The sequence below is a fragment of the Ursus arctos genome, unplaced genomic scaffold, assembly GCF_023065955.2.
Source record: "Ursus arctos isolate Adak ecotype North America unplaced genomic scaffold, UrsArc2.0 scaffold_6, whole genome shotgun sequence".
Lineage (NCBI taxonomy): Eukaryota > Metazoa > Chordata > Mammalia > Carnivora > Ursidae > Ursus > Ursus arctos.
Window position 1 is genome coordinate 70,449,560 of NW_026623078.1, and position 25,646 is coordinate 70,475,205.

General features: G+C 40.4%; 1 protein-coding gene across 5 annotated transcripts in view; it reads left to right on the forward strand.

Annotated features, from left to right (window-relative positions):
- The window catches only part of TBC1D31 (TBC1 domain family member 31), a 67,298-nt gene extending 42,342 nt beyond the window's left edge, over positions 1 to 24,956 (forward strand). For 3 of the 5 annotated variants that reach the window (XM_026495487.4, XM_044382617.3, XM_026495492.4), the window contains 11 exons: positions 1,161 to 1,294; positions 1,605 to 1,784; positions 3,470 to 3,702; positions 4,106 to 4,258; positions 5,254 to 5,389; positions 9,223 to 9,315; positions 13,681 to 13,821; positions 15,356 to 15,550; positions 17,545 to 17,683; positions 22,790 to 22,885; positions 24,621 to 24,956. In XM_026495487.4, the coding sequence (XP_026351272.1) occupies positions 1,161 to 1,294; positions 1,605 to 1,784; positions 3,470 to 3,702; positions 4,106 to 4,258; positions 5,254 to 5,389; positions 9,223 to 9,315; positions 13,681 to 13,821; positions 15,356 to 15,550; positions 17,545 to 17,683; positions 22,790 to 22,885; positions 24,621 to 24,754 (1,634 nt within the window). In that variant the 3' untranslated portion in view covers positions 24,755 to 24,956. Of the gene's footprint in view, positions 1 to 1,160; positions 1,295 to 1,604; positions 1,785 to 3,469; positions 3,703 to 4,105; positions 4,259 to 5,253; positions 5,390 to 9,222; positions 9,316 to 13,680; positions 13,822 to 15,355; positions 15,551 to 17,544; positions 17,684 to 22,789; positions 22,886 to 24,056 lie in introns of all 5 variants that reach the window. The other 2 variants (XM_026495488.4, XM_026495490.4) reach the window with 2 other exon arrangements.
- Positions 24,957 to 25,646: the final 690 nt, after the last annotated feature.

The window sequence follows — 25,646 nt, forward strand, 5'->3', positions numbered from 1 at the left end:
GTGGTTACTCACTGAGTTAAAGTGAGCTTTAGAAGCATCTTTAGCAGAATAGAGTCTGCTTTCCACTGGCTGATTTTCAGAGAATCCCTCAGTCACTGGTTGGTTTTCAAAGTTAGGTTTATTGAATAAGTTGTCGTTGATGGCTGAGATCTAAAACCAGTTCTGGTGGTTACTTGTTATCACGGCTATAGAACAATCACTCTTGTCCTAGTAATAGGGATGTGCTTATTCTCCTATTATAACATTTAATGGATAGGGGTATGATAACATGCCCATTTGTTGTTCTGTGTTGCTATTGATGTGTAAGAATATAATTTTGGGGGGCGCCTGGGTGGCACAGCGGTTGGGCATCTGCCTTCGGCTCAGGGCATGATCCCGGCATTATGGGATTGAGCCCCACATCAGGCTCCTCTGCTATGAGCCTGCTTCTTCCTCTCCCACTCCCCCAGCTTGTGTTCCCTCTCTCGCTAGCTGTCTCTATCTCTGTCGAATAAATAAATAAAATCCTTTAAAAAAATACATATATATATAAAATTTTGGGGGCGCCTGGGTGCTCAGTCGGTTAAGTGTCCAGCTCTTGGTTTTGGCTCAGGTCATGATCTCAGGGTCATGATGTTGGGCTCCACACTGAGCATGGAGTCTGCTTAAGATTCTCTCTTTCCCTCTGCCCCGCCCTGCCCCCGCTCATGCTCTCTCTCTCAATAAATAAATAAATAATAACTTTGAATATTTCTTGTAAACTTTTCTAATTTTGATTAGGTATGAATTTGAGTAGATTTCAGGAGATTGGCATTTAACTTTCATCACATTTAATGAAGACTCAAGGAATCTTTTTTAGAAGGGTCATTTTGTTAACCAGGAGAAGCAGGAAGCAGAGTGCCCTGTGGGGAAGATCAGAAATACTTTGGGAAGTTTTGTTTGTTTTAATGGACACGTTCTCATTGACGGCTCTCTGTTGAAGAAGTTGGCCAATTCTATAAACCTAAAATACAATGTTAACATGGTGGAACTTTAAAATCGATGGCTCTAGAACTTAAGAGTTGTCATGTTTTCTTTATTAATGGGCATAGTGAGGACATAGAGTGGATACATTTAAGAATTGCAAAGTCTTTTGATAATATAGAACGGTAAAGATAAATTTTCAATTTTTTTCTTCATAGTCAATTGGTGTCAACACTGGTTTGAATATTTTCCTAATCCTCCCATCAATATTCTCAGTATGATAGAAAATGTTTTGGCATTCCATGACAAAGAACTGCTACAGCACTTCATAGATCATGACATAACTTCCCAGGTAAGAAGTATAAGGTTTTTAGGATAACATGACTTATTTTGGAAACTAACATTGGTTCTGGTATAAACAGAATTTTCTTGAAAGAGCGTAATAAAAGAATATACTACCTTTTGTATTTTCAACGGTATCCCATTCTTTTTCTTCATTAAACTGCTTTCCCAAAAGTCTGTAAAGAAGGGTCCATATTAACGTAGTTCTTTTCATAATTGTTTTTAATATAATGATTTTAACAGCTACATCGAGGAGAGTATTAGCAAAGACTTGCAACTTTTCCATAGAAAACTAATAAATTTTTCCTTATTTATTTTAGCTGTATGCATGGCCTCTTCTTGAAACCATTTTTTCAGAAGTACTAACAAGAGAGGAGTGGCTAAAATTATTTGATAATGTCTTTTCCAACCATCCTTCATTCCTCCTGATGACTGTCGTGGCCTACAACATATGTTCTAGAGCTCCTTTGCTCAACTGCAGTCTTAAAGATGATTTCGAGGTAAATATCCTTTTTCTTAAGTAGCAGTTCTCGAGTTTCATTTCCATCGAAAGATCGATGTATTCATTGAGTACCTATTGCATGTCAGGCACTGGTGCCAGGTGGGAGTAATGCAGTGGAGAGCAAGGTGTGCCTCGTCCTCACTCTGACACCGTTGGTGGATAATCCAGCAGGCAGTTACAGCACACTTATTTGTCTTAAAAGTCATAGCTTCAGATAAATAAAGAAAGAAACACGGGAATATTGGAGTTTAGTGCTTGTTGCCCTCGAAAAGGATGTTTACCAGTTGGGTCGTTGTTAATTCTGCAGGTGGTTTTATCCATGACCCATCCAGTCTGACAGTGTGGATGCTTATTACACATATGAAATGGCAACTCTGAGAATGTTGAGATATGGCAGGAAGGTTACTTGAAAGAAAGCATGAGAGGAGGTTTTTAAGAGGAGAGGTTTTTGGGGCGCCTGGGTGGCTCAGTTGGTTAAGCGTCTTGACTGACTCAGGTCATGATCCGGGGTCCTGGGATCGAGCCCAGGTTGGGCTCTGCACTCAGTGGGGAGTCTGCTTGTCCCTCTCCCTCTGCTGCTCACCCACTCGTGCGTGTTCTCTCTCTCTCAAGTAAATAAATACAATCTTTTAAAAAAGTAAATAAAAATAAAAGGAGAGGCTCTTTTGGTAGACAGAATGAATTGGGCTTGTTACTTATTTTGTGGTTCCTGTCAAGCTTTATTTTTTTTAAGAGGTTTTTAGTTTTTGTTATATTTTGTTTTGTTTTTTCAAGATTTTATTTATTTATTTTGACAGAAAGAGAGACAGCCAGCAAGAGAGGGAACACAAGCAAGGGGAGTGGGAGAGGCAGAAGCAGGCTCCCAGCGGAGGAGCCTGATGTGGGGCTTGATCCCATAATGCCGGGATCACGCCCTGAGCCTAAGGCAGACGCTTAACGACTGAGCCACCCAGGCGCCCCAAGTTTTTCTTTTTTTAAAGGTTTATTTATTTGAGAGAGAGGGAGAGCGAGTGGGAGGGGCAGAGGGAAATGGAGAGAAGGAATCTCAAGCAGACTCCGAGCTGAGTGCAGACCCTGACGAGGGGTTCAGTCTCACAACCCTGAGATCATGATCTGAGCCAAAATCAAGAGTCGGACACTTAACCGACTGAGCCACCCAGGCGCCTTTATTTTTACTTAATGTCAAACTTTATTTTTACTTAATGTTCACAAGATACATACCTATATATATTTTAGTATTTGGACCTGCTAGCCTAACAAGGTAATGGGGAAACCTTTCAGATATTTTTAACGAATCAAACTAATTTATTTTCAAATTTATTTTTTTTGGATTTTGCAAGGAAAAAAGCAGAAGAGTTTGCTCCATTGTTGGTTGAAGTATTCCTCTAATATAAAGGAGGCCTTTGGTTTGGGTTAAAATTTAAAAAGTATTATTTCAAAAGTTTGGTTTTGAAATTTTATTAGACTTTGGAAATATGAAATTGACTCTTCATTTTTAAAAATTGAGTTAAGAAAAACTTCAGTGAATTGTCAAGAAAGAAAAGAGAGAGAGAGAGAAAGGAAGGAAGGAAGAGAGAAAGAAAAGATAAAGATAAATTCACAATTTTTAAACTCTTGTTTTAATTCTACCTCATAACTGCTTTGTTAGGTAGATCACAATTTAAATACAAAGTTTTCTTGCAGTATTTTTTTCATCATCGGAATAACCTGGATATAAGCGTTGTCATTAGAGAAGTCTATCATCTCATGGATACCACGCCTACTGATATCCATCCCAACAGCATGCTTCATGTCGTTGTGGCATTGACAAAAGGGCAATACCCAGTATTTAACCAATATCCAAAGTTTATCGTGGACTATCAGACACAGGAGCGAGAGAGAATCAGGAATGATGAATTGGACTACCTGAGGGAGAGGTAATCATGCAATAGTTAGTTATAAATACAGACAGAATTTTTTTAATGAAAAACACATGTAAATTGTTAAGTATTTGTGTAAAATTAGAGTTTGAAGGCTGGGAATATCTTTAAAGCTATTTAATTCTTACATATAGAAGTAAAACAATTACATATTAATCAGGTGTACAGTTTGTGTTTCGGTTGTTCTTAGACTTAAATTACTCGGCTTTCTTTGAATTTTTTTCTTTGTTTGCATTTTTTGGTGAGACTTACATAAGGCATCCTTTTCAGTGCTTTCTCCCACTCTGATGAGATAAATATGAAAGTGGAAGGCAGTAGTTCAAGGTCTCTTGCATAATCACGAGTGCATATTGGGGGCTTGTCTGTGTCTGGATTTAATAGTGAGTATTCCCTACTTAAGGCAGATGGTTGAAGATATGCAAGCCGAAGTTGACCAGCAGAGAGTGGAAGACGAAGCTTGGTACCAGAAACAAGAACTACTTCGTAAAGCAGAAGAAACGCGGAGAGAATTGCTCTTACAGGAGGAGGAGAAGATGGTACAGCAAAGACAGAGGTATGTGGTACCACCTTGAGAAAATTTGGACGTGTGAGTTAGTTGAATAATTTTTATTTTCTTCTTTCTTTTCTATCTACGTAGCATTACCCAGCTGTGTGGCATTTCCATTAAGCAAAAATGTAAGCTACTAAAAAATCTGCATCTAACACGTTTCAAAAAATTGGCATATAGTGAAATGTAATTCTGAAATTATGCTGAATATCCCTTTGCACTGATTATTCAGAAGTAATGCAAGATCTCATGTACCTTGGAGGACAGTATTGGAAAGATCGTTGGACAGTAGGCAGATATGCTTTGTAGTATAGTGCTGAATAAATCCCCTTGAGGGGAGCAGAATTTTTAAAATTGTGTTTTAAACATATCTATATGACTTGAAAATTGAAACATAAAATGTTTATCTCATTGGGCATTTCATACTTTGTAGGACAGGGGAAGACGTATTAAATGCTTACTCAAAAGTATATTAATAAAGCAAAATGTTGACATTAGTTAAGATTATGGGCTGAGCATTGAGGCTAAGCCTAATTGTTGGGAAGCTCACTTCTGTAAGTGTTCACTGAGTTTTACTCTCGGTTGGGATTTCATGAAACTGATTTCTAGTGTGGGTTAAACACAATCACTGAACTGAGCATTAACCTTGTACTAAAATTCTGGCAGAGTAAGCTTACGTGATCTTTGCTGACTCCAGAGCACTGAGTGGCATTCTTCCTTCAGATAAAGGACATTGACTGTACTGAGATGATCCAAGTAGACCTGTTAGGAACTTTTAAATATGGACAGAATAGTCACTTGCGTTTGGACACTTGTCCTTTCCACGAAGGCAGCCACGGGCACGTGTCCTCTGTGTGTGCGAGGCCACAGCAGCACCAGCAGATTGGAGCAGGTGCACTGAAGTCGGTGGCGGGCCTTTCATCGTGAAACAGAATTTTTCCACTTAAATGTATATTGGGAAATGTGTCTATTTGTTCCTCTCAATGTATTTTGTATTGAAGACTCGCTTCTGTGAAAAGAGAGCTGAAAGTGAAGGAAATGCACTTACAAGATGCTACGAGAAGGCGCTTTCTGAAGCTTCAGCAAGATCAGCGTGAAATGGAACTAAGAAGGCTGGACGATGAGCTCGAGAGAAAGGTTTATGATCCGTATCTTCATGCTCACACAGGGTCTCCATTTACTGCACTTACTCTCATACCTTCAAGTTAAATGTCATCGCTAGAATTCACAGGGAACACTAAATAGCCTCTTTACTTTTCCTTTTCCCTCAGCTATTCCTCTTTGCTTTCAAATTTCATTAATAGCTAAAAATTTTAGAAATGCCGATAGTCAATTTGACGGGTGTCCCTGGTGACTATTTCTCTAAAAACAGAAGTATCAATGAACCATGAAGTAGGAGAAATACTCTTTTTTAATATAAAAATTTGCACGTGGCCAGTATAAGAAAATTCCCATTAGAAAATACATGGAGTCAAAAAGGGGCCTTCCCTACTCTTCTCTCATTTCGTCCCCAGAAATAAACTGAAAAAATGGTGATAGAGCTTTTTCCTTTTTTGTGGCTGCATAGTATTCCAGTGTGTGTGTGACTATGGTATCATTTATTTACTTAATCCTTTGCTGTGGGACATTGAGGCTGTTTGCATGCTTTGCTATGTGAGAGAGTGCAAGGTTATACACTCGGTTCAAATCTTTGAGTACTTGCACACATCGTTTTGTTGAGTAAATTCCAAGATCTACCAAATTATTCTCCAAAAATGAACCTACCTATTTTAAGTGTCTATAGAAGGGTGCTTATACCCTAGTCAGTTCGGAGAACATCAGTCTTAATATTTGCCAATCTCATAGGTGGAAGTTATATATTTTAATTTGTCTTTTTTTTTCCCTTGCTAATGGGGTTAAATATCTCTCCAGTTATTTATCTTCCATTTGTAGAAGAACTATAAATTGTGTGTCCATAGCATTCGTCCATTTTCCATCGAGTTTTTTCTTATCGATTTACATGGGCTGTTCGTGCCATTTGGGGTAGCAGAGTCCGGTAGACATATGTGAGCCACATAGGCAATTTTGTTTTCTAACAGCCATGTGGAAATATAAGAAAAAAAAAGATAAAAAACAGATGAAATTTATTTTAATAGCATTTTGTTTAACTCAATATATTTCCCAATTTTTTTAAATATGTAATCCATATAAAGACATTATTAATGAGATGTTTTACTTTTTGCTTATACTAAATCTTGGAAACCTAGCAGTCTATACTTACAGTACACCTCAATTTGGACTGATTACTTTTTTTTTTAAGGTTTATTTATTCGAGGGAGCGTGAGCATGAGTGGGGGGAGGGGCAGAGAGAGAATTTCAAGCAGAGTCCCCGCTGAGCATGGAGCCCCACACAGAGCTCAGTCCCATGACCCATGAGATCATGACCTGAGCCAAAATCACGAGTCAGCCACTTAACCACCTGAGCCAGCCAGGCGCCCCTGGCTTCGACTTTTTAAATGGTTAAAAGAACTCAAAGAATAATAATTTCATGACATGACTATTATGTGCTACTTTTAAAAACCTGAAATTCGTATTTCAGTGTCCATAAATACAATTTTATTGGCTCACAGCCACACCCATTTGTTGATTAACAAAGTCATTTGCCAACTGATGGTTTATCAATGTTAAGTTCCCTTATATACCTTATCTCCTCCACTGTGCCGCGTCTGCCCCTAAGCCAGCACCACCCTGAATGACAGCTTCATAATCTTTTTCTAACTGGTGGGCTTCATTCCCACTATTAGTCTGCCTTTTTAGGGTCCTCTGCCGTATTCTGAAATGTGTATCATCTCAAATAGACTTTGGGAATCGTATCACTCTTTCTTCCTGAATCCCTACCTCACCCCATCCTAGCGGCATGTTTGTTAGGATTGCATTGAATTTATAGACTAGATTAGGGAGTTTTAAGTTTTGCTAAAATACTCAGTATTTTTTCCATCTTTGAAAGTATTTTGAATTTATCTGTATTAGAATTCTGTCCTGGGGCGCCTGGGTGGCTCAGCCATTAAGCGTCTGCTTTCGGCTTAGGTCATGATTCCAGGGTCCTGGGATGGAGCCCTGCATCAGGCTCCCTGCTCGGCAGGAAGCCTGCTTCTCCCTTTCACACTCCCCTTGCTTGTGTTCCCTCTCTCACTGTCTCTCTGTCAAATAAATTAATAAAATCTTAAAAAAAGAAAGAAAGAGAGAAAGAAAGAAAGAAAGAAAGAAAGAAAGAAAGAAAGAAAGAAAGAAAGAAAGAAATCTGTCTTTTATAGCATGACATAATACTTTTTGTTTTGTTTAAAGCCAATTAATTTTAAATTGGTTTTAGAAAGCTATGGTTTCTTTTCATGATGTCACTGAGTAAGTGAGGTTGATAATTCATTATTCTAGAAAAGCATGTGTTCTTCTCCAAAAGTAATACAGGCTTAGAACTCTGACCTCTTTATTCCAAACTCTTTGAGCCAGTGAAGGCAGTTTTTTGTCAAAGAATCCTGTAAAGTCCTTTCAGTTTGCATGCTCTGGCCTCTGCTTACCCTTCCAGCCTCCTGTCCTTCATCTCCCTATTCTGAACGTGAGCTCTGACCCTGCTAAACTGCCAGAGCTTTTCTTCTCACAGTGCAGGCACCAGCAGGAGGACTGTTTGAGTGCACGGTGACACGCACGAGTGACTGGGTTTGCTCTGGCACTAAGCTGTGTGTATGTCTAAAAATTCATAAGCAAAAGAACTTCCCTAATTGAAATTCCTGGAAAGCATGATTAACTATGCCAAACCTCTCCTCTACCTGTTGGCATTTTTATGACTCTTGTTTCATGAACTCGAGTATCCCCACTTAGCTGCTTTCCCAGTAACCTCCTTAAGTTGAACTGGTTGCCAGTCAGTGGTTTATTTACGCCTCAGATGTTTGTCCTTCTTCTAAATCTCACTGTATTTTCATTTTAACTCTTTGTTTCTACAGTGATAGGTATTTGAACCTGTATCTTTTATCTTCACAATGTCTGATACTTACAGATGCAAATAACTAATGCAATCATTAGATGTTTACTGAATAAATGAATAGGGTTAGATGGGGTTATAGTTTGTTTTGTTTCTGAAACACATATCACTCCTAAAAAATGGAGACTTTAGGCAGCCAAGTATTTATTTAAGACCACTCCTGAGATTCTCTATCTACCCAAAGAGGGCCTTATTCAAACCCTCTAGTGTATAGGAGTGAGAAGCTTCCAAGTAATCAAAATTTGGAGAATGGTGAACTTTAAATTAGCTAAGTCCAAGCAGAGCACATTTAAACTTGGAGTTACTGGTTGCCAAACTGAATTTGTAAAGGTATAGTCATTTAGGGGCACCTGGGTGACTTGGTTGGTTTGGCAACAGGCTCTTGATTTTGGCTGGGTCATGATCTCAGGATCGTGAGATTGAGCCCCATGTCAGGCTCTGTGCTCAGTGGAGAATCTGCTTGAGATTCTCTCTCTCCCTCTGCCCTTGCCCTCACGTGCGCTCTCTCTCTCTCTCTCTAAAAAAAATAAATCTTAAAAAAAAATTTTAAGTACAGTCATTTAATCAAAAAGAACATTAAATAATGTTATATTTAATAAGATTAAACATTCTATATTTTTAACGCAAATTTAAATTGCTCAAGTTTTTCTAACTCATAATATTGGCTGATATAGTGTGGTAAGAACTGCCATCTGTTCTCACAGCCTGGATAGATGAGCATATGGTCATTGTACTTTCCTTCTGAGAAAATTCAGCTTTAACGTTAACTCAGACATTTTCCCTAGATTCTACAATGAATGTTAATATACTATCAATTACTCTGGTATCAAAAGCCCAGTACTACTTATTTTGAATACTCTTAGTGGGTTGTTGGATTGCAAGATTCCTAAATCCGTTAAATACAAATTATCTTGTAAATTCTTTTTGGTGTTCACACTTTGTTGTTTGGCCATAGGTACACATGAGAGATCGAGAAATTGCTACTACAGCAAAAGACCTAGAAATGAGACATCTGGAACTCGAATCACAAAAAAGACTTTATGAGAAGGTATAAATCATCTATTTCCACCATGAGAGAAGCAGGGTTTATACAAACTCTTTTTTAGATTGTATTTATTCATGATTTTTTAATGTTCATTTTATTTGTTTTTTTTTTTAAGCAGAATATAGTGTCATCCAGGATTGTAAGGTAGCCAAAATGTCTGAATGTACAGTTTGTTGTAATTCTTTAATTCATGTTTCTCTTAGCAACTTAGTGTAGTGTCTGAGGTACCAGATGTAAGCCCCAGATTTTGCCTCACAATTTTCTACCAAGTTACTAAGTTTTCCCGTATCTGTGATAGTGAGTACAAAATTAACCCGGTACTTCATAAGGATCTTTATAAGTAAGGCAAATCACACAAGAGCTGTAGAGTACTTAAAATTTGCATCTTCTGGAATTAAATTATCAAGTATCTACTTAGAATATGTAATTTAGTTTCCATGACACTGGAAAAAGGAATTTTGCTAATATAAATATTTATTATTTGGGAAAAGCACTTTGTTATTCATTTATTTAATGTAGAAACCGTAAGTTTTCACTTCCTTCAGCCCTCTTTTAAAATGAGACTTTGAAATTAATGATAACTGCAAATATGTAACAGGTAGCATTTGACTGTTAGTCACATTAAATAAGATTTAAAACACATGGCATCCATTTGTACCTATAACACTTTTTTAAGTTCCACACTGAACTACTTCTAAAACTGAGTCAGGGATTTGCACCCTGGCTGGGTCTCCTATGATTTTGAATTAGATTCAGTTCATTTGGACCAAACCTAAGTTTACTTTTTACTGACTTTTCTTTGGGGTAGGTGGGTGGTGGCCCCAGCAGGGCATGATTTCAGAGTTAACAGAAAATTGGCAAGAAAAATACTAAGAATTTCCAAATTTGTTTCTCTCAGATTCTCAAATATTACATGGTGCTAAATTGGCATTATCCTTCTCTTTCTGTGTATGTACTTGTACACATGTAGATACATTTTTTTCTGAACTTTTTAAGAGAACGTTGCAAACCTAATGCCCCTTTCCCCCAAATGCTTCAGTGTATATTTCCTAAAACCAAGGAATCCTTATCACATGACCACAGAACAATGATCAAAATCAGGAAATGAACATATTGTTGTTATCCATTGTATAAGCCTTATTCAGATTTTATCGGTTGTGGTAAAAATGTCCTTTAGAGCAAAAGAAAATCTCAGATAATCCATTTTCTCAGTTGTCATGTCTCTTCAGTTTCCTTTATGTTGGCACCACTCCTGAGTCTGACTTTATATTTTATAACATTGATATTTTTTAAGCATTTGGCCAGATAATTTGTAGAGTGTCCCTCAGTTGGCATTTGACTGTTGTTTCCTCATGAGATTCCGCATACGCGCTGTGATTAATACTTCATCTGCCAAACTTAGCTCTTACATTAGTTTGATTAACTGCATCTATTTGTAAACAAATCATACCCCAGAAAACAGACAATATTGTGATGACCCCTATTGGAAACAGATGCTCAATATTCCATATGTATCTAATTTGAATAAAAATTTTTTAACAAAAGAATAAAATGAAGCACAAATAAGCACATACTGACCTCTGATCCGGAATCCATCCCCTTCGTCTCCTAGAACCCTGTTTCATCAAACCCAGTTTCTGCCTCTGTCTCAGTCTCTCTCTCTCGGGCACATGTACCTTCTCCTTGGCGTAGGACCACCCTTGCCAAGACTCCTGTGAGGATTAAATAAGTTAATATCTATACGTCAGTGACAGGATTCCCCAAGACTACCTTCAGGTTCAGTGATTTGCTAGAAGGACTCACAGAACTCAGAAAAGCTGTTATACTCATGGTTATGGTTTATTACATTGAAAGGATACAGAATAGACTCAGAAAAGGTAGGGGGCGCCTGGCTGGCTCAGTCAGTGGAGCGTGTGACCCTTGATCTCAGGGTCATGAGTTTAAGCCCCATGATGGGTGCTGAGATTACTTAACAACAAAACACCTCAGCAAATGTAAAAGGCACATAAGATAGGGTCCAGGAGAGACCAGGCACACGCCTCCCTTGTCCTTTCCCAGTGGAGTCATACAGATAGCGCTTAATTTTTCCAGCAAAGATGTATGACAAGGCATATAGAGTATTGCCAACAGGCAAACTCACTTGAGTCTCAGTAGCCAGGGTTTGACTGGGAGTCAGTCACATAGGCATGGAGTGTGCATGTGGCTGACCCTAGTTACTTGCTGTGCAGAGGTCAGGCTGATACAGCGGGTCCTACCATAAGTCACATTATTAGCATAAACTATCTGGCAGAGCCCAAGGGCCCAAGCATACAAAGACACTCTTACTAGACAGGGTATTCCAGAGGTTTAGAGCTGGTCAAGGGCTGATCTTTTCTTTGGAATGTGCAGGATTTGAATAACTCCGGCTACAAGTACAGCATCTGATCCTGGCACGAGCTGGGTAGATATTAGTTTCCCATCATTGCCCCTTGGCCTAAAATGCTCTACCATTTTACAAAATGAACGGACAACTTCCTTCCCCCATCTGCTTCTTTAAGCCACCACCCTGTCTTCCTCCCTCTTCGCTGTTTGTAGATTTCCATTGTTTTCCTCCTAATCCCTAATCTGTACACATACATCATTTTACCTCTTTATGGAGTAGCCAAGATTCTGTATTCTGCTTTTCTTTTTTACTTAATAAAATCCCTTTTCTGACTACATATCTTGATAGTTGTCATTTGTAATAGCTATTGATGAATCATACTTATTTAAACTTTTCTTTTATTCATGTAGTGGTGTGAGTGAGTACTTCATTCCTTTTTGTGGCTGAATAATATTCCATTGTGTGGATAAGCCCACATTTTGTTTATCCATTTATCATTTGGTGGATATTTGGGTTGTTTCCACTTTTGGCTATGATGAGTAGTGCTACTGTGAACATTCATGTACAACTTTTTTTTGAACATACATTTTCAGTTCTCTTAAATATGTACCTAGGAGTGTAGAGTTCTAATTTCTCTACATTCTTGTGAACAATCATTATTGTCTATCCTTTTGATTATAGCCATACTACTGGGTGTGAAGTGGTATCTTGTGGTTTTGATTTGCTTTTTTCTAATGACTAATGATGCTAGTCCACTTAGTGATGCTTTCATATGTTTATTGGCCATTCTAATTCCTTCTTTGGAGAACATGTGGTTAATGTCTATTCAGAGTATACTTTGGGTTTTTAATGTCTCATGTAATTTTTTGTTGAAAACTAGATATTTTAAATAATGTAATGTGGTGGTTGTGAAAATCAAATTCTCCTCCCTCCTCAGGGTTTCTTGTCTCTTTACTTAGTGACTTGTCTGAATTAATTCTGTAAATATTAATTTATAGAACTAAATTAAAGTCTTTACTCAGTTTTAGTGACCAGCAGAGATTTCCATAGTTGCCTTGAACCAGTAAGCTTCTAGTCTTCACCAGCAGGCCCTGTGTGCATTATGTTGGGGTATGCCTTCAATGCTTAGCTCCACAGTTTAACACCTGTGTCTTAGATTTCACTTCCGGACTGTGCAGTACCTCATTTCACCAGACTTGAGAGCTCAGGACCTTCTCAGATCTGAGCATTCACATAGTCCTTGCTATGTGTAAATTTTACAGATGCACATGGACTTTTAGGGTCCCAGGAATCTATCAGAGCTTTTCAAAGTCCCCTGCAGACATCTAATTCTCCAACTTTTTCTGTAAAGATTTTGATTAACTTGTGTTTCGCACTGTGATCCACTGCCTCGGGCAGCCAAGATATTCAACAGTTTCCTCTGATGTTTTTCAGCAAATGTCCCCAGGGAAAAGGCTGTTCAAAGGAGTGAGTTCTGAGGACAAATAAAGACAGCCTTGGGAGTGGGTTCTTCTAGAACCACCAAATAGGTCAAATGGTGACGATCATCTGGGAATGGGAATTTGAAGGAGCTCCAATTCCACTTTACTCCCTCCAGTGGCTGCCAGGCTACTGGTTTTCAAGGCTAATGCAAAGTTGAGGGGTGGGGTGGGACTAGGGATAGTGCAAGTTAAAAATGCCCTAAGGGTTACTCTTCTTACCAAGATGCAGCCATTTTTGTGCATTTACTTGCTCCCCAAATTGCTGCAAGCCTTTGGTTAATTTCCAGAGTACTGAAAAAGTTGATTGTGCCAGTGTTCTCGATGCTTTTTTGGATGAGAGAATTTTCAGGGGTCCTTTCTTGTGTTTTCAGTGATGTCACTGCTGTTTGCTTTTTACTTTGAAAACCAGATGACAATTTTTTATTTGTGCACTAGTATTCTAGGGGAAAAAAAAAGTCATTTTGTGTTCTAGCATTATTATATAGATTTGTGATTTCTTTTTTTTACAATTGAATATTTTAACAGAATCTTATTAGAAATCAGGAAGCTGTTGCAAAAGAAATGAGAGAAGATGCAGATGCCTTTAGACGAAAAGTGGATCTTGAAGAACACATGTTTCATAAACTGATAGAAACAGATCAAACTCAGAACCAAAAAACTCAGAAGGTAAAAATATGGCAAATTTAACGTATTTAGAGAGGGGGACGTTTCCATTGGTCATCCTTCTAAGTATTTATTTTGACAGATGCCCCCCTGCATCTGTCATCCTTTCAAAAGAAGAAATTCAAGATTAAACTCTGTAAAGTCGCATTAATTCATTTCTTTGCGTCAGTTATCACAGTTCCTAGAATCTCACATTTTTACAGGTTACTGACTTCACTGCCAGGCATATACGTATCTTTTATACTCTCACAGAGTTTTAAGACTTAGGAGAAAATACGAGGGAAATAGTAACTTTTATAGATACTAACCTATCCCTGAGTTAATTAGTTGCAAAACATCAGGTCTTCTCCTGGTACATAAGCCAGCATTTCCAAAGTATATTCTATAGAATATTAATAACTGTTACTCAGTAAAATGGGCAGTGGCAAGTAAGTGTTGGAAGTGCTGTTTAAAGTTAGGTTTTTTTCCTGCCACATTTGAGGACATGGTACATTGTGAGTCTTTAAGAAAATTTCCCAAACTTATGTGGTAGAATTTCTGTGGAGTACCCTTTCAGAAATGCTGGCTTAAGTGAATTGAAATAGAATTTGAGAGCTTCAGGAAAGAACTTTCTCTATTATCCAGCTAGCAAAATGCTAAATGGGTCTGTGGCGAGGCCTGGCCTTGGTCCAAAAGCCAGGAATAGTGTAAGATTTCTTGCCTTCTATTCAACAACAGTCCCTTAGGTGGTCCCACCAGAATAGCCAACCGTTTATTTTTCCTTGTAGGCTTTTGTCCAGTCTATAAGAGCTCTTCTTACTCCTTTTCAAAAGGTTGGAAGATGGGAATTGTTTAATCCCACTCATTGCTTAGCCTAGAAATTCTTAACCTTGACTCTGTATGCATCAGAATCACCTTTGAAAAAGTTCCAATGTCCTTGGGGCACCTGGGTGGCTCAGTCGGTTAGGCATCTGCCTTCGGCTCAGTTCATGATCCCAGGGTCTTGGGATCAAGCCCTGCATGGGGCTCCCCACTGAGCAGGGAACCTGCTTCTCCCTCTCCCTCTGCCTGCCACTCCCCCTGCTTGTGCTCCCTCTCATGTCAAATAAATAAATAAAATCTTAAAAAAAAAAAAGTTCCAATATCCTGCCACCCTAGAGATTGATATAATTGGTTTGTGCTGGGTCCTGGACTCCAGTTTGTTTTAAACACTGTGAGGTGATTCTAATATGCAACCAAGGTCACAAAGAGGTACCCTAGGGGCTCCTGGGTGGCTCAGTCGGTTAAGCATTTGACTCTTGGTTTCGGCTCAGGTCCTGATCTCTGGGTCATGAGATCGAGCCCTGCCTTGGACTCCATGCTCAGCGCTGAGTCTGCTTAAGACTCTCTCTCCCTCTGCCCTCCCAGCCACATGCACTCTCTCTGTTTCTCTCTCTCTCATATAAATAAATAAATCTTTAAAAAAACAGCTACCCTAGACACTTGGATGCATCGAACAGATATACTGTATTTTATATATAGTCTGACCTTGTTTCTGAAATTTGCAAATATTTCTTAGTTAATTGAAGAAGATTTGGCAAAAGCTGAACAAGCATGTCTAAATGCCGACTGGAGAATTCAAGCTTTACATAAACAAAGATGTGACGATCTGCAGCGAAACGAGTGTTACCACGAGGTGGCCAGACTCCTTCGGGAAAACAGAAGGAAGGAAACAGAAGTATTAAACGCAATGATGGGGGAGGAAGCTAAAAAGGTAAGAATGGTGTCCCAAATTTTTTGTTACTCATCATTTAAATTTTGAAATATTACATAATCAAATGACAAAAGCATCAAAGCAGATAAATTTTGTTGGAAAAGATGTTAACGATCATGGAATTGTAATAGGTATGAGCAGACAAGTAACCTAATATGATACCTAAAAATAACTAGGTATCTTTCTCATTTACATCAGCACTTCTCAACTTCTCAGCTTCCTGGAGTAGATTTGCTCTGGCTGATGGGATAATATTACTAATATTACCTAATTCTTGATTCCTATGGAGACAGCTTTTAAACAGGGATTATATGTAGCTGCTAACAAAACCCAAAATAATAGTGACTGTAAGCAAGATGGTTGTGTTTTTCTTTTCCACATGAAAGAAGTGTGGAGGCAGGAAGTCCAGCGTTGTTTCCCGGCTCCGAGGTCCTTAGGGAAAGTGGCCCCTTTAATCTTTCTGCATTGCTTCCTGGTACATGGCTTTCCTTCTCAAGGGTAGCTCACCGTCCAAGATGACTGCTGGACTTCCTGCCATCACAGATGCATTCCAGCCAGCAGGAAGCCAGTAGGGCAGACATAGAAAAGGTCCAAGTCCCAGCTGAGACAACTCTGTAACTCCTTCCCAGAAGTCCCTCGTCATGCAAAGGATGTTGGGAAATAGGGTATTTTTCGCAGGGAGCATTATTATCCCCAATAAAATTAGAATTCTTTTCCTAAAGAAGAATCAGAGGATGGATTTTGAGGAGGCACCTAAGAGTTTCGTCACGTCACACAGACGTGTCCCTTGGTTGCTCCCGCGAGCAGCTCTGGCGCCCGCGCTTGGCAGGTCTCATCACAGACACGGCGGACCTCCCCGAGGACACTAAGAGCTAGGGAGAGATCAGGGACTAGGGAACTGGCTGTGGTTCTCTTTATGCTGCGCTGTCGTGATGTCTATTCGGAAAGCTTTTTGTAACGTATTTCCTTCAAGTCCCTATCCCTATTCATTTTCCTGCCACCCCATCTAAAGGGTACGTGGCCCTATCCGATCACACGTTGAGTCCAGGACAGGGAGCGGTGGGGGCGATGCCCGCTGAGGCTGCGCTCCCCAGGGAGGTTACGGCGGAGGGCCACGTCTTCAAGGATTGTGGACGTTGGCGCTGAACCGTGCCGTGTTAGGTGCTGCTGGACTTTGGTAAAATGGTATATTTGAGATGGACTGAGAATCACCGTGAGGGCTTCTTCTATTATACAGAGATGCCCCTTTGTATCTGGTGTCCGGGGTTCTAAAGCTAGCTTGACTCCTGTGTGGCCTTGAAATCATTCGGACTCTCTCTCCTCCGCAGCGACAGGAAAGAACTGCATTTCTGTGGTCCTTCCTGGCCCTAATGGTTCTTTAAACTTGTGTTATTTCACGACTTAGCGTTTCTGTAATGTAAAAATTATGTGTGTGTTTGCACATGAGAGCTGTGGCATAGAACACGGACGAACTTCAGGAGTTGTGGGATATCCTAACTGTATTATTTTCATTACCCTTGAGCTAATTTTAAGATCATCGTTTTCTCACTTTTGGAAAAAGAAAGTTGGGGTTAATAGAAATTCCTTGACTTCCCTGTGGTTGGCATGTGTATTGGAGCTGGGCAAAGAATTCATTCTCTGAGCTCCGTAGATTTTATTAAGGGATTGCATTCAAATTAAATAAGAACGTTCTCATGAATTTTAAAAACTAGCTTAATCCCACAGGATTTGACTATTGAAATGACTTGTTATTTGGGCACCCAGCTGTGTGCTGTGTGGTCCCCTGACGTACTGAGTGATACGTGAGAAGTGCCTCTGCCCTCAAGGTCCAAGACAGGCACTCGGATTACCCTAAAACCGGACAGATCCTGCACGCCCTGGGAATCCCAAAGGAAGCGGAGTAGAGGAAACGGAAGGGGCTCATTCCACTGTGGGAGCCGCCATTACGCCAATTTTTAGGTGATTTTTCTTTTCTTTCATTTATTTGCGTGCAGTGGGAGGAAGCTAAAGAAAAAGACTTTCATTTGAAATCAGAAAAGAAAGCTTCGGCTCTCGCAGATGCGTCTAGAAAGTGGTTTCTAGAGAAAGAGATAAATGATGCTTTAGAACACGCTGAACATCCGTATCGTAAGGGTGAGTATCCGTGAGTGCCTTTCTCCTCATGGTACCACAGACTCGTGCGCTTAGTGTGTTCCGCTGTCTCCGGTAAGCCCCTGAGGTACACTTTATTCAGATTAGCGCTCAGCTAAAAGGTGCTCACTAGTCACATTTTTTTTTGGTTTAAAAAAAAAAGCTCCGATCAAGAAAACTCTCTCAGCCATCCTGTACGGTTCTATTTTATTCCATGGTCCTTGTTATCCCCTTATTCTTTCAGAATATGATTCGTTCCCACAGTGCTTCTGGTTTATTTCGGTAAAAATGTGTGCTCTGCCAATAGCTGGTCCTCAAAACAATAGTGTAGTAAAGTAGCACAAGGAAACTTACTATAACCATTAAGTTTTGGTGCCAGACTTACAATGACATCAACTGAAAACCTATTTAGAATTCTAGAAACACATGCAGTTATGATGAACTTTTATTTTACTACATTTTGTGTCGTTCCAGTCTTTTATAATGTCTATGGATTACCTTTTTTTAGTAACAGTCCTACTGATAAATAATTCACATGCCATATGATTTACCTCTTTAAAGTATACAATTTTGTGGTATTATATTACCATATGTAAAAATATATATATATTCATGGGGTTGCGCAGCCATCACCGTAATCCATTCTAGAAGGTCTTAGTGCCCCAAAATAAACCCTGTATCCATTTGCAGTCACTCCCCATATGCTTCCACGGACCAACTTCCTGTCTCTATAGATTTGTCTGTTCAGGAAACATCACATAAATGGAATCACACAGTCTATGGGCTTTTGTGTCTGACTTATTTCACTTTGCATAATGTTTTGAGATTCATCCACGTTGTGACATGCATCAGTGTATCATCCTTTTTATTGCCAGTATTCTGTTGCGGAGGTATTCCACGTTTTATTATTCCGTTTAGGTTGTGTCCACTTCTTGGCTTCTATGAAAAATGTCACTGCATGCGTCACTTCTGTGATTCACACACTGGGAAAGTAGAAATGTAGGTGAGAAGCATCAGCATTTAATTACGCCTACTTTTGAAACTCCTCATTAGCTCTCGTGCTTTAGAATCAGGTCCCGGATAGCACCGGCCCCTGGGGAAGGACGGTAGAATGTCAGTCTTTACACAAAGCAGATGTTACAGCTGGCTTACAGGAGGTAGTGAGCAGTGGAGCTAGCTGCTCCTTGCCCCTAACCCTCTCACACTTACCCTCCCCTAGAAGGAAACGAAGCTTGAGCCTGTTAGAGAACCTTTGGATTTAGAAATAGAAAAAAGGAAGAAACTGCAGAAGTTTCCCCTTCTGTCATCAGTCATCTTCCCGCACACTGGCCCCTCTGCCTCCGAGGGGTCTTCCCACCCTGCTACCTCCATTTTTTTAACTTTCCTAAATTTCACCGATGAGAGATAATTTGGTTAATAATCATCCATTTTTCAAAAGGCAAACGTGTAAGGATTTGTCATTTTCTTAATCAGGGTGTATAAATGAAATCAGAGTCATTTGCTCTTAACACTGGGAGATAATCAGCTGTAATTAGGAAAATGGCATTTGATTGGAGGCGCTTGGCCTTTGTTTGTCACCCAGGGCCTAGAATGGAGGCACCAGGAAATAAGCAGATAAGAGTGCACCAGTGACGGGTCATTTATTTAAAATTTTTTAAATGGGGGGGCACCTTGATTTCAGCTCAGGTCATGATCTCAGGGTCCTGGGATCCAGCCCCACGTCGGGCTCTGTGCTCCGCGTGGAGTCTGCTTGAAATTCTTCCTGCCCTCTGCCCTCCCCACACTCGTGCTCTGTCTCTCTCTCAAATAAATAAATACATCTTTTAAAAAATAAAATTTCTGCTTAGTGTCAAATCTTTATTAGCTGTGAGAAAGAAATTCTTATTACTTTCTAGAAAACAGGACTTTCTGGATGGCCCTTGCTACCCCTAAAATCTGTGGTCCATAAACAAATTGTAGCTGACTAGCCCTGTCCTATAAAATGGTATTAGTGCAGAGTTTTAAATGGGCAAGGGATTTGAATGTACAGTTCTCCAAAGAAGATACAAGTGGCCACAGTACACACACGGAAAGATGTTAAATTCATCAGTCACCAGGGCAGTACAAACCAAAACCACGTGAGGAAAAAAAAAGGTAAAAATACAAAAACAGAATGAGATACGATTTCACACCCACTAGTGTGACCGTAATCAAACACAAGCAGGTGTTGACGAGGGTCAGAGAGAAAAGGGGACGGTGCTGGAGTTGTGTGAAGTGGCAGCCACTTCAGGAAATACTCTGGCAGATTCTCAGAAGGTCAAACATAAAGTAGCTATATGACCCAGCAGTTGCGCCCAGAGGTCCGTACCCAGAAGATTCGGAAACAGGTCTGTACAGAAACCCGTACAGGAGCGTGCGTAGCATCGCTGCTCATAATAGCTGGAAAGTACAAACAGCCTGGATATCCATCAAACGGAGAGTGGACCAACAAAATCTAGTGTATCCATACCGTGGACACTTATTTAGCAATAGAGAGGAATTAAGTACTGATTTATGCTGTAAAATGGATGAACCTTGAAAACTTTGTGCTAAGTTTAAGGAACCAGACATAAAAGGACACATATCATATGATTTTATTCATATGAAATGTGTAGAACAGACAGATCTGTTAAGGCCAAAAGTAGATTAGCGGTCTCACAGGCGTTGGGAGGGTGGCTACCGATGGGGGGTTGGGGGTGACGGAAATGTTCTAGAATTAGTGGTGATGGTTGCACAACTCCAAATGCACTAAGAACACTGAACCGTACACTTTCATGGTGTGAAATTTTGGTATGTGGGTTATAGCCCAATGTAACAGTTACTTTAAAAAAAGACATGAGTAAATGCTATTACTAGGTGGGACCATCAGACCAGGTTTTTAATTACTAGGTCTTTAAAACAAGGGACAGACTTGGAGCAATGGGGAGCACCCTTCAGAGAGGGGATTTCACGGTGTGGCGTGGGATCCCACACTGGGTGGCAGGAACCCTGGGTCCTAGTCCCAGCTTTATGGTAAATGAACACCGGACTTTCAATAAACTTGGCCACAGTCACTGGATTTATTCAGAAATGGTGAGTGGTCTTCAGTTTCATTTGTAAAATGAACTTGGGGACATTATAGACCAGGTGATCTTTAATTTTGTTCCAGTGCCCCATTTTCTAGCCATTGATGGTTTGTGGGCCTCGCCGAGACTCTTCCCAGAAACCTGCACAGACACACAATTTTCCTTTACAGTTGTTGTGGATTCCCCAGCCACAGCCTCCAAGAACTCCGCTCAGACGGGATAGAACTTGTTAGATGTAATTAACCAGTGGCAGAAAGTTGCCTGCCGTGGGACATGTTAGACCAGCTGGAGCAGGGAGCTCATGCACAGGGTGGTTAGAGGTATCACTGGGGAAGATAGAGGGTAGGGACCTTCAGGGCCAGGCTCAGGAAGTGGGCCACATCCTGTCTGCCAACCTGGCCACACAGCAGAATGACCTGGAAACTCCACTGTACGGCTCACCTCCCGGGTAAAGAACTTGGTGCCTGGGGTTAGGAGAAGCGAGGAATTTTAGTTTATACCTTTTGTTCCTTTTTAAGTTGTACTCTTAATCCAAATTCAGCAAAGAAATGCTGATTTAAACTAATAATCGCTTTGGGGGCTGTAAAATATATTACATTAAGAATAAGAACAGGTTGCAGTACAAAAAGTACAGGAAAGGAGCTTCAAGTTTTTGCTTTATTCTTTATGTGTTCAAATGTGTTACTATTAGCATTTATTATTTTTTTGTAAATTGCAGATTTAAAAAAAAAACCTTTGAATGACCTCACCAACAGTGATTTAATCTGGTAGATCTAGGATAGAAGCTAGGAAGCTGGATTTTTGTTTTAAAATTTCACAGGTGAGTCTGCTCAGCCAGTGTTTGAAACACGGCCGTTGCAGAGGGAACCATTCAGGCTGGAACAGAGGCAGTGTTTACACCGTGGCCCTTCGGGAAGAGGAAGTAAACAGCCAGGGCCAGGATGGCTTTTGGAGGACAGATGAGAGACAAGGGACGGTGAGGTCGCAGATCTGGAAGGATCTCCTGTGTGAATCATCTCTGCCATCTCACAGTAGTGAACGCTGCTTATCCAGCTTATGCCAGAATATGACGGAGCAGGCGGGCTCACTACCCGACTCCGTTTCTGCCAGTATTTTATTTACAAGCTAGGTCTTTCTTCCTTATGTAAAATTCAATATGCCCCCCTTATTTTTTTCGTAAATTCCCTCATTAGAAACCATTCTTTGGAGCAAATGCAGATTACACCCGCTACCGCTGCCACGTGACAGCCCTTCAGATACTTGAAGATGCCTCTTACATCCCATTTCCCCACACCAGTTCAATTGAGTCGTTTGGTAATCAGCCCCAAATAGTCTTAATGACTCATTGAGCTAAAACTCTGAGTTAAAACCATTAGCTACAGCCCTTGAGACCAGGTAAAAAGGCAGGCATCTTAATGAGTCAGTGTAACGCAGTCTGGGCCTGGCTCCTCGAGGCTTGGACCCTAGTGATGGGAGCAGAAAGGGACAATCATATGAGACTCTTGTTGGGCTGAAAAATCCAAAAAAAAGACCTTGGTGTCTTATTGAAAAGCTGTAGGAGTTGGGGAACAGTGAGAACACAGCCAAGGGGCCAGTATCACTTTTGAGACGAGTGGTTTGATCAGGAAACGGGGGAGGCACCAGGCTGGTGCTGGAGCCCTGCTCTGCCCGCTGCTCTGAAGGTTTCAGGGCAGCCTGCCTCTCGCTGGTTCTCACGTGCTCTCTGTTGCCACGATTAGGGAGTTCTCAGGAAAGGCTCGCTCATCCCATTTCATAATCTTGTCCAAGAAATACTTGGGATCTCTGTCCTAAGGTCTCTATTTTTGAGGGGTTTGTTTGTTGACTCTTTGCTGTAGCTAATGGTGTTTTTAAAATCCGTCGCCGAAACTGCGGCTCTGAACTGAACTCACCCTGTCTTTAGAAGTTGGGGGCTTTTCATCCTTGGCAATTGTCATTTCTTAGGGACCATTTGGAATTCAGAAAGGCTTTCCACTCACTGCCAAACATCTTCTGTGTCTCCACGCAGCAGTGCCCAGGTACCAAAATGGACAGGTCGCCTCAAGCTGTTCGCCTAGAGCCTCACAGTTAAACGCCGTTTCGGAAACGGATTCGGCAACATGCAGTAAGTTGATAAGCAGAAAATATTTCTTCCCTCATTGGAGATTTAGCATTCACGGAAGCAAGACTGTGGCTTGAATTATATTTGCCGTATGCTGCTGCCATTTTCCCAGGGCGTTGATAAGGGAAATCCTGAAATGGAGATAGCAGGAGTCTCAGCTCTTCTAGTGGGGAAGACACTGGATCAGACCGAAACCAAGTAGGGAAAATTTGCCAGGTGGATGTCCCTGATGTGATTTCCTCTAACACGAGTTGTAGGCGCTGCGGGAGTCTGCGCTAACTGCAGTAATGATATTCACTACTGGTGTTTGCACCCTGGTGGAAAGAGAGTCTGAGCAGTAGTTTTCAAAGCTATTACCTATTTGAATTTTCTGACGCTGTTCTTCTGGACCGGGCTCTGTCCAGTAGCCACTGAGGACAGGGGTTTGCTCGGGGCGCTGTGACGGACGCTGGGGCCGCGAGTGGCCGACCTGCTGAAGACAGGGCTTAGGGCTTCGTGCTGATTAGCTGACTCTTGATCCCTCCTCTGAGTCACTGCAAGTTTTTGTCTATGTTTGTAAGGGGCAGGGTGGAAACGTGATACAAAAATCTAGTCACAGCATCAGCCCGTAAGGGAGCTGACAGTTTTCCCAATAAAGCATTTGATTTCTTTTTAAAATGGGGGAGGAGACAAGAAACTCTGGTAGACTTTGATTTCAGCTGACCTTTTCAACAAAACTATCACATGGAAGAAGCAGAATTGAACAAGGTCTTTTGAGTTCTTTTAGAAGAACAGATTCTTACAGTGTCCTCTGAAGACAAGCTTTATAAGAAATACCTAATAACAAGTTGTGAGGCTCCAATGTTGTAAATTTTTGCTAACTCATTCTTTATATGCCATCTGTGGATTCAGTGTCAGAAGAGGAATTAAACCAAAAGTCTTGCGTAAGTTGAATGAAAGTACAGGGGATTTTCAGCTGTTTTTTGTTCTGACATGTCAGAACTTAACTTTTTAGTTAGATAATTCTAAGTTAGAAAATCAAGTCAAGATACTTGGTAAGCTCAATTTAGCAGCAAAACAAAACATAAAAATTGTATTCCTGTGGAGGAAAATACAGTTTTCAGAAATTGGAGCTATTTGAATATGTCACTAAGTTTGAGAGAAGTGTATTTTTAAGGTGCTTTTTTTTTTTCAGATTCCAGTGTTTACTAGCCCCTCAAACTCAATATGAAATGGCTGTTGCCCTTGGACACATTGTAATATTTTAATTGGACTCGCCCTGTGTTGGCCACTATGAAAACCATTTGATATATTTATTTTTATTTAGTCATTGGGAAAGTAGTCTTGGTGTACTTTTCTAAATATTAATTTTGGCAACTTGGGATGCTTTTTCTCATTATCATTAAGTATCCTAGTGAGGAAACTTACTGTTGCAAAGAAGTCACTCATCCTCTCTTGGACAAGATTTGTTCCTGATTTAAAAGATTGTCTTATATCCCCCAAATTAAAAACAAGTGCTACATATCCAAAAGCAAGTAAGATCTCTGATAGCCTTCATCCAGTTCAACAAATAAATATTTGGCTTGTAAATGGAACAGTATAGGAAACAGTATGTTAGGCTTTTTGTTCAAGAAACTTGGTTTTTCGAATACTCGTTTCATTATTGATTTTTGGCAATGTATTTACTTTAAAATAAATGCTGCGCCGTTACTCACATTGGAAAATTAAACTATTGTTCATTTTAAATGCTGTTTTCAAGTTTCTTTAAATCAAAGAAGAATACAGTGGGACACCATGGAGCGGGATCTTATGGAGAGAGTACGAAATCTTCGCCAGAGACTCGCCGCCCAGGCCCGCAACAGATGTCAAATGCCTCACCTTTTGGCCACATAGAGGGCTGGAGAGAGTCGGAGAGATACCTGTTTTGCAATCAGTGACACTGATTTTTAGATTATTTATTTTATATCCCTACAGAGGTCAACCTTTTGTATAGAAAAAGTGTGTATAAAAATTATGTGTACTATTTCATTCTGATGCTTTTGGCTTGTAAATGGCTTCTTGTACTTTTCATAATAAAATTTTTGAAGCTATTAAAGCTTGTGTTAGGCTCTTTCAGGTTGCAAGGACCAGCATAAACCTCTGACTTGAGTTGATGAGGGTTTATTTTAAAGATAAACAGAGAGGGGCGCCTGAGTGGTGCAGTCATTAAGCGTCTGCCTTCGGCTCAGGGCGTGATCCCGGCGTTCTGGGATCGAGCCCCACATCAGGCTCCTCCGCTAGGAGCCTGCTTCTTCCTCTCCCACTCCCCCTGCTTGTGTTCCCTCTCTCGCTGGCTGTCTCCCTCTGTCAAATAAATGAATAAAATCTTTAAAAAAATAAAATAAAGATAAACAGAGAAACAAAGAACAGGAAATCATCTCAACAACTGTACAGCTAGAACTGAGAGAGACGTCAGCAGGACATTTAGAGCACGAGTGGTGTGCCCGCGTCCCTCTGTCCCCCAGCAACCCCCTAGCGGTGGGGTCTCCTCTTCCCCAGTGAGCCCACCCTGCTCATAACATTGCCAGACAGCACCGGCTACTCTCCCTGCTCTGGCCCTTTGCTCCACAGCAGGGCTACTCACAACTTCATCATCTTGGGTAATTACTTCAGAACCTTCCCTGAACCCATTTCTAAAAAGGAGGGTAGAAATAGCTCAGGGACCTGATACGAGGATTAAATTAAGATAATATAACATTCTGGTACTGTGCTTGACATAGAATAAGCATGCAATACATAGTAGTAA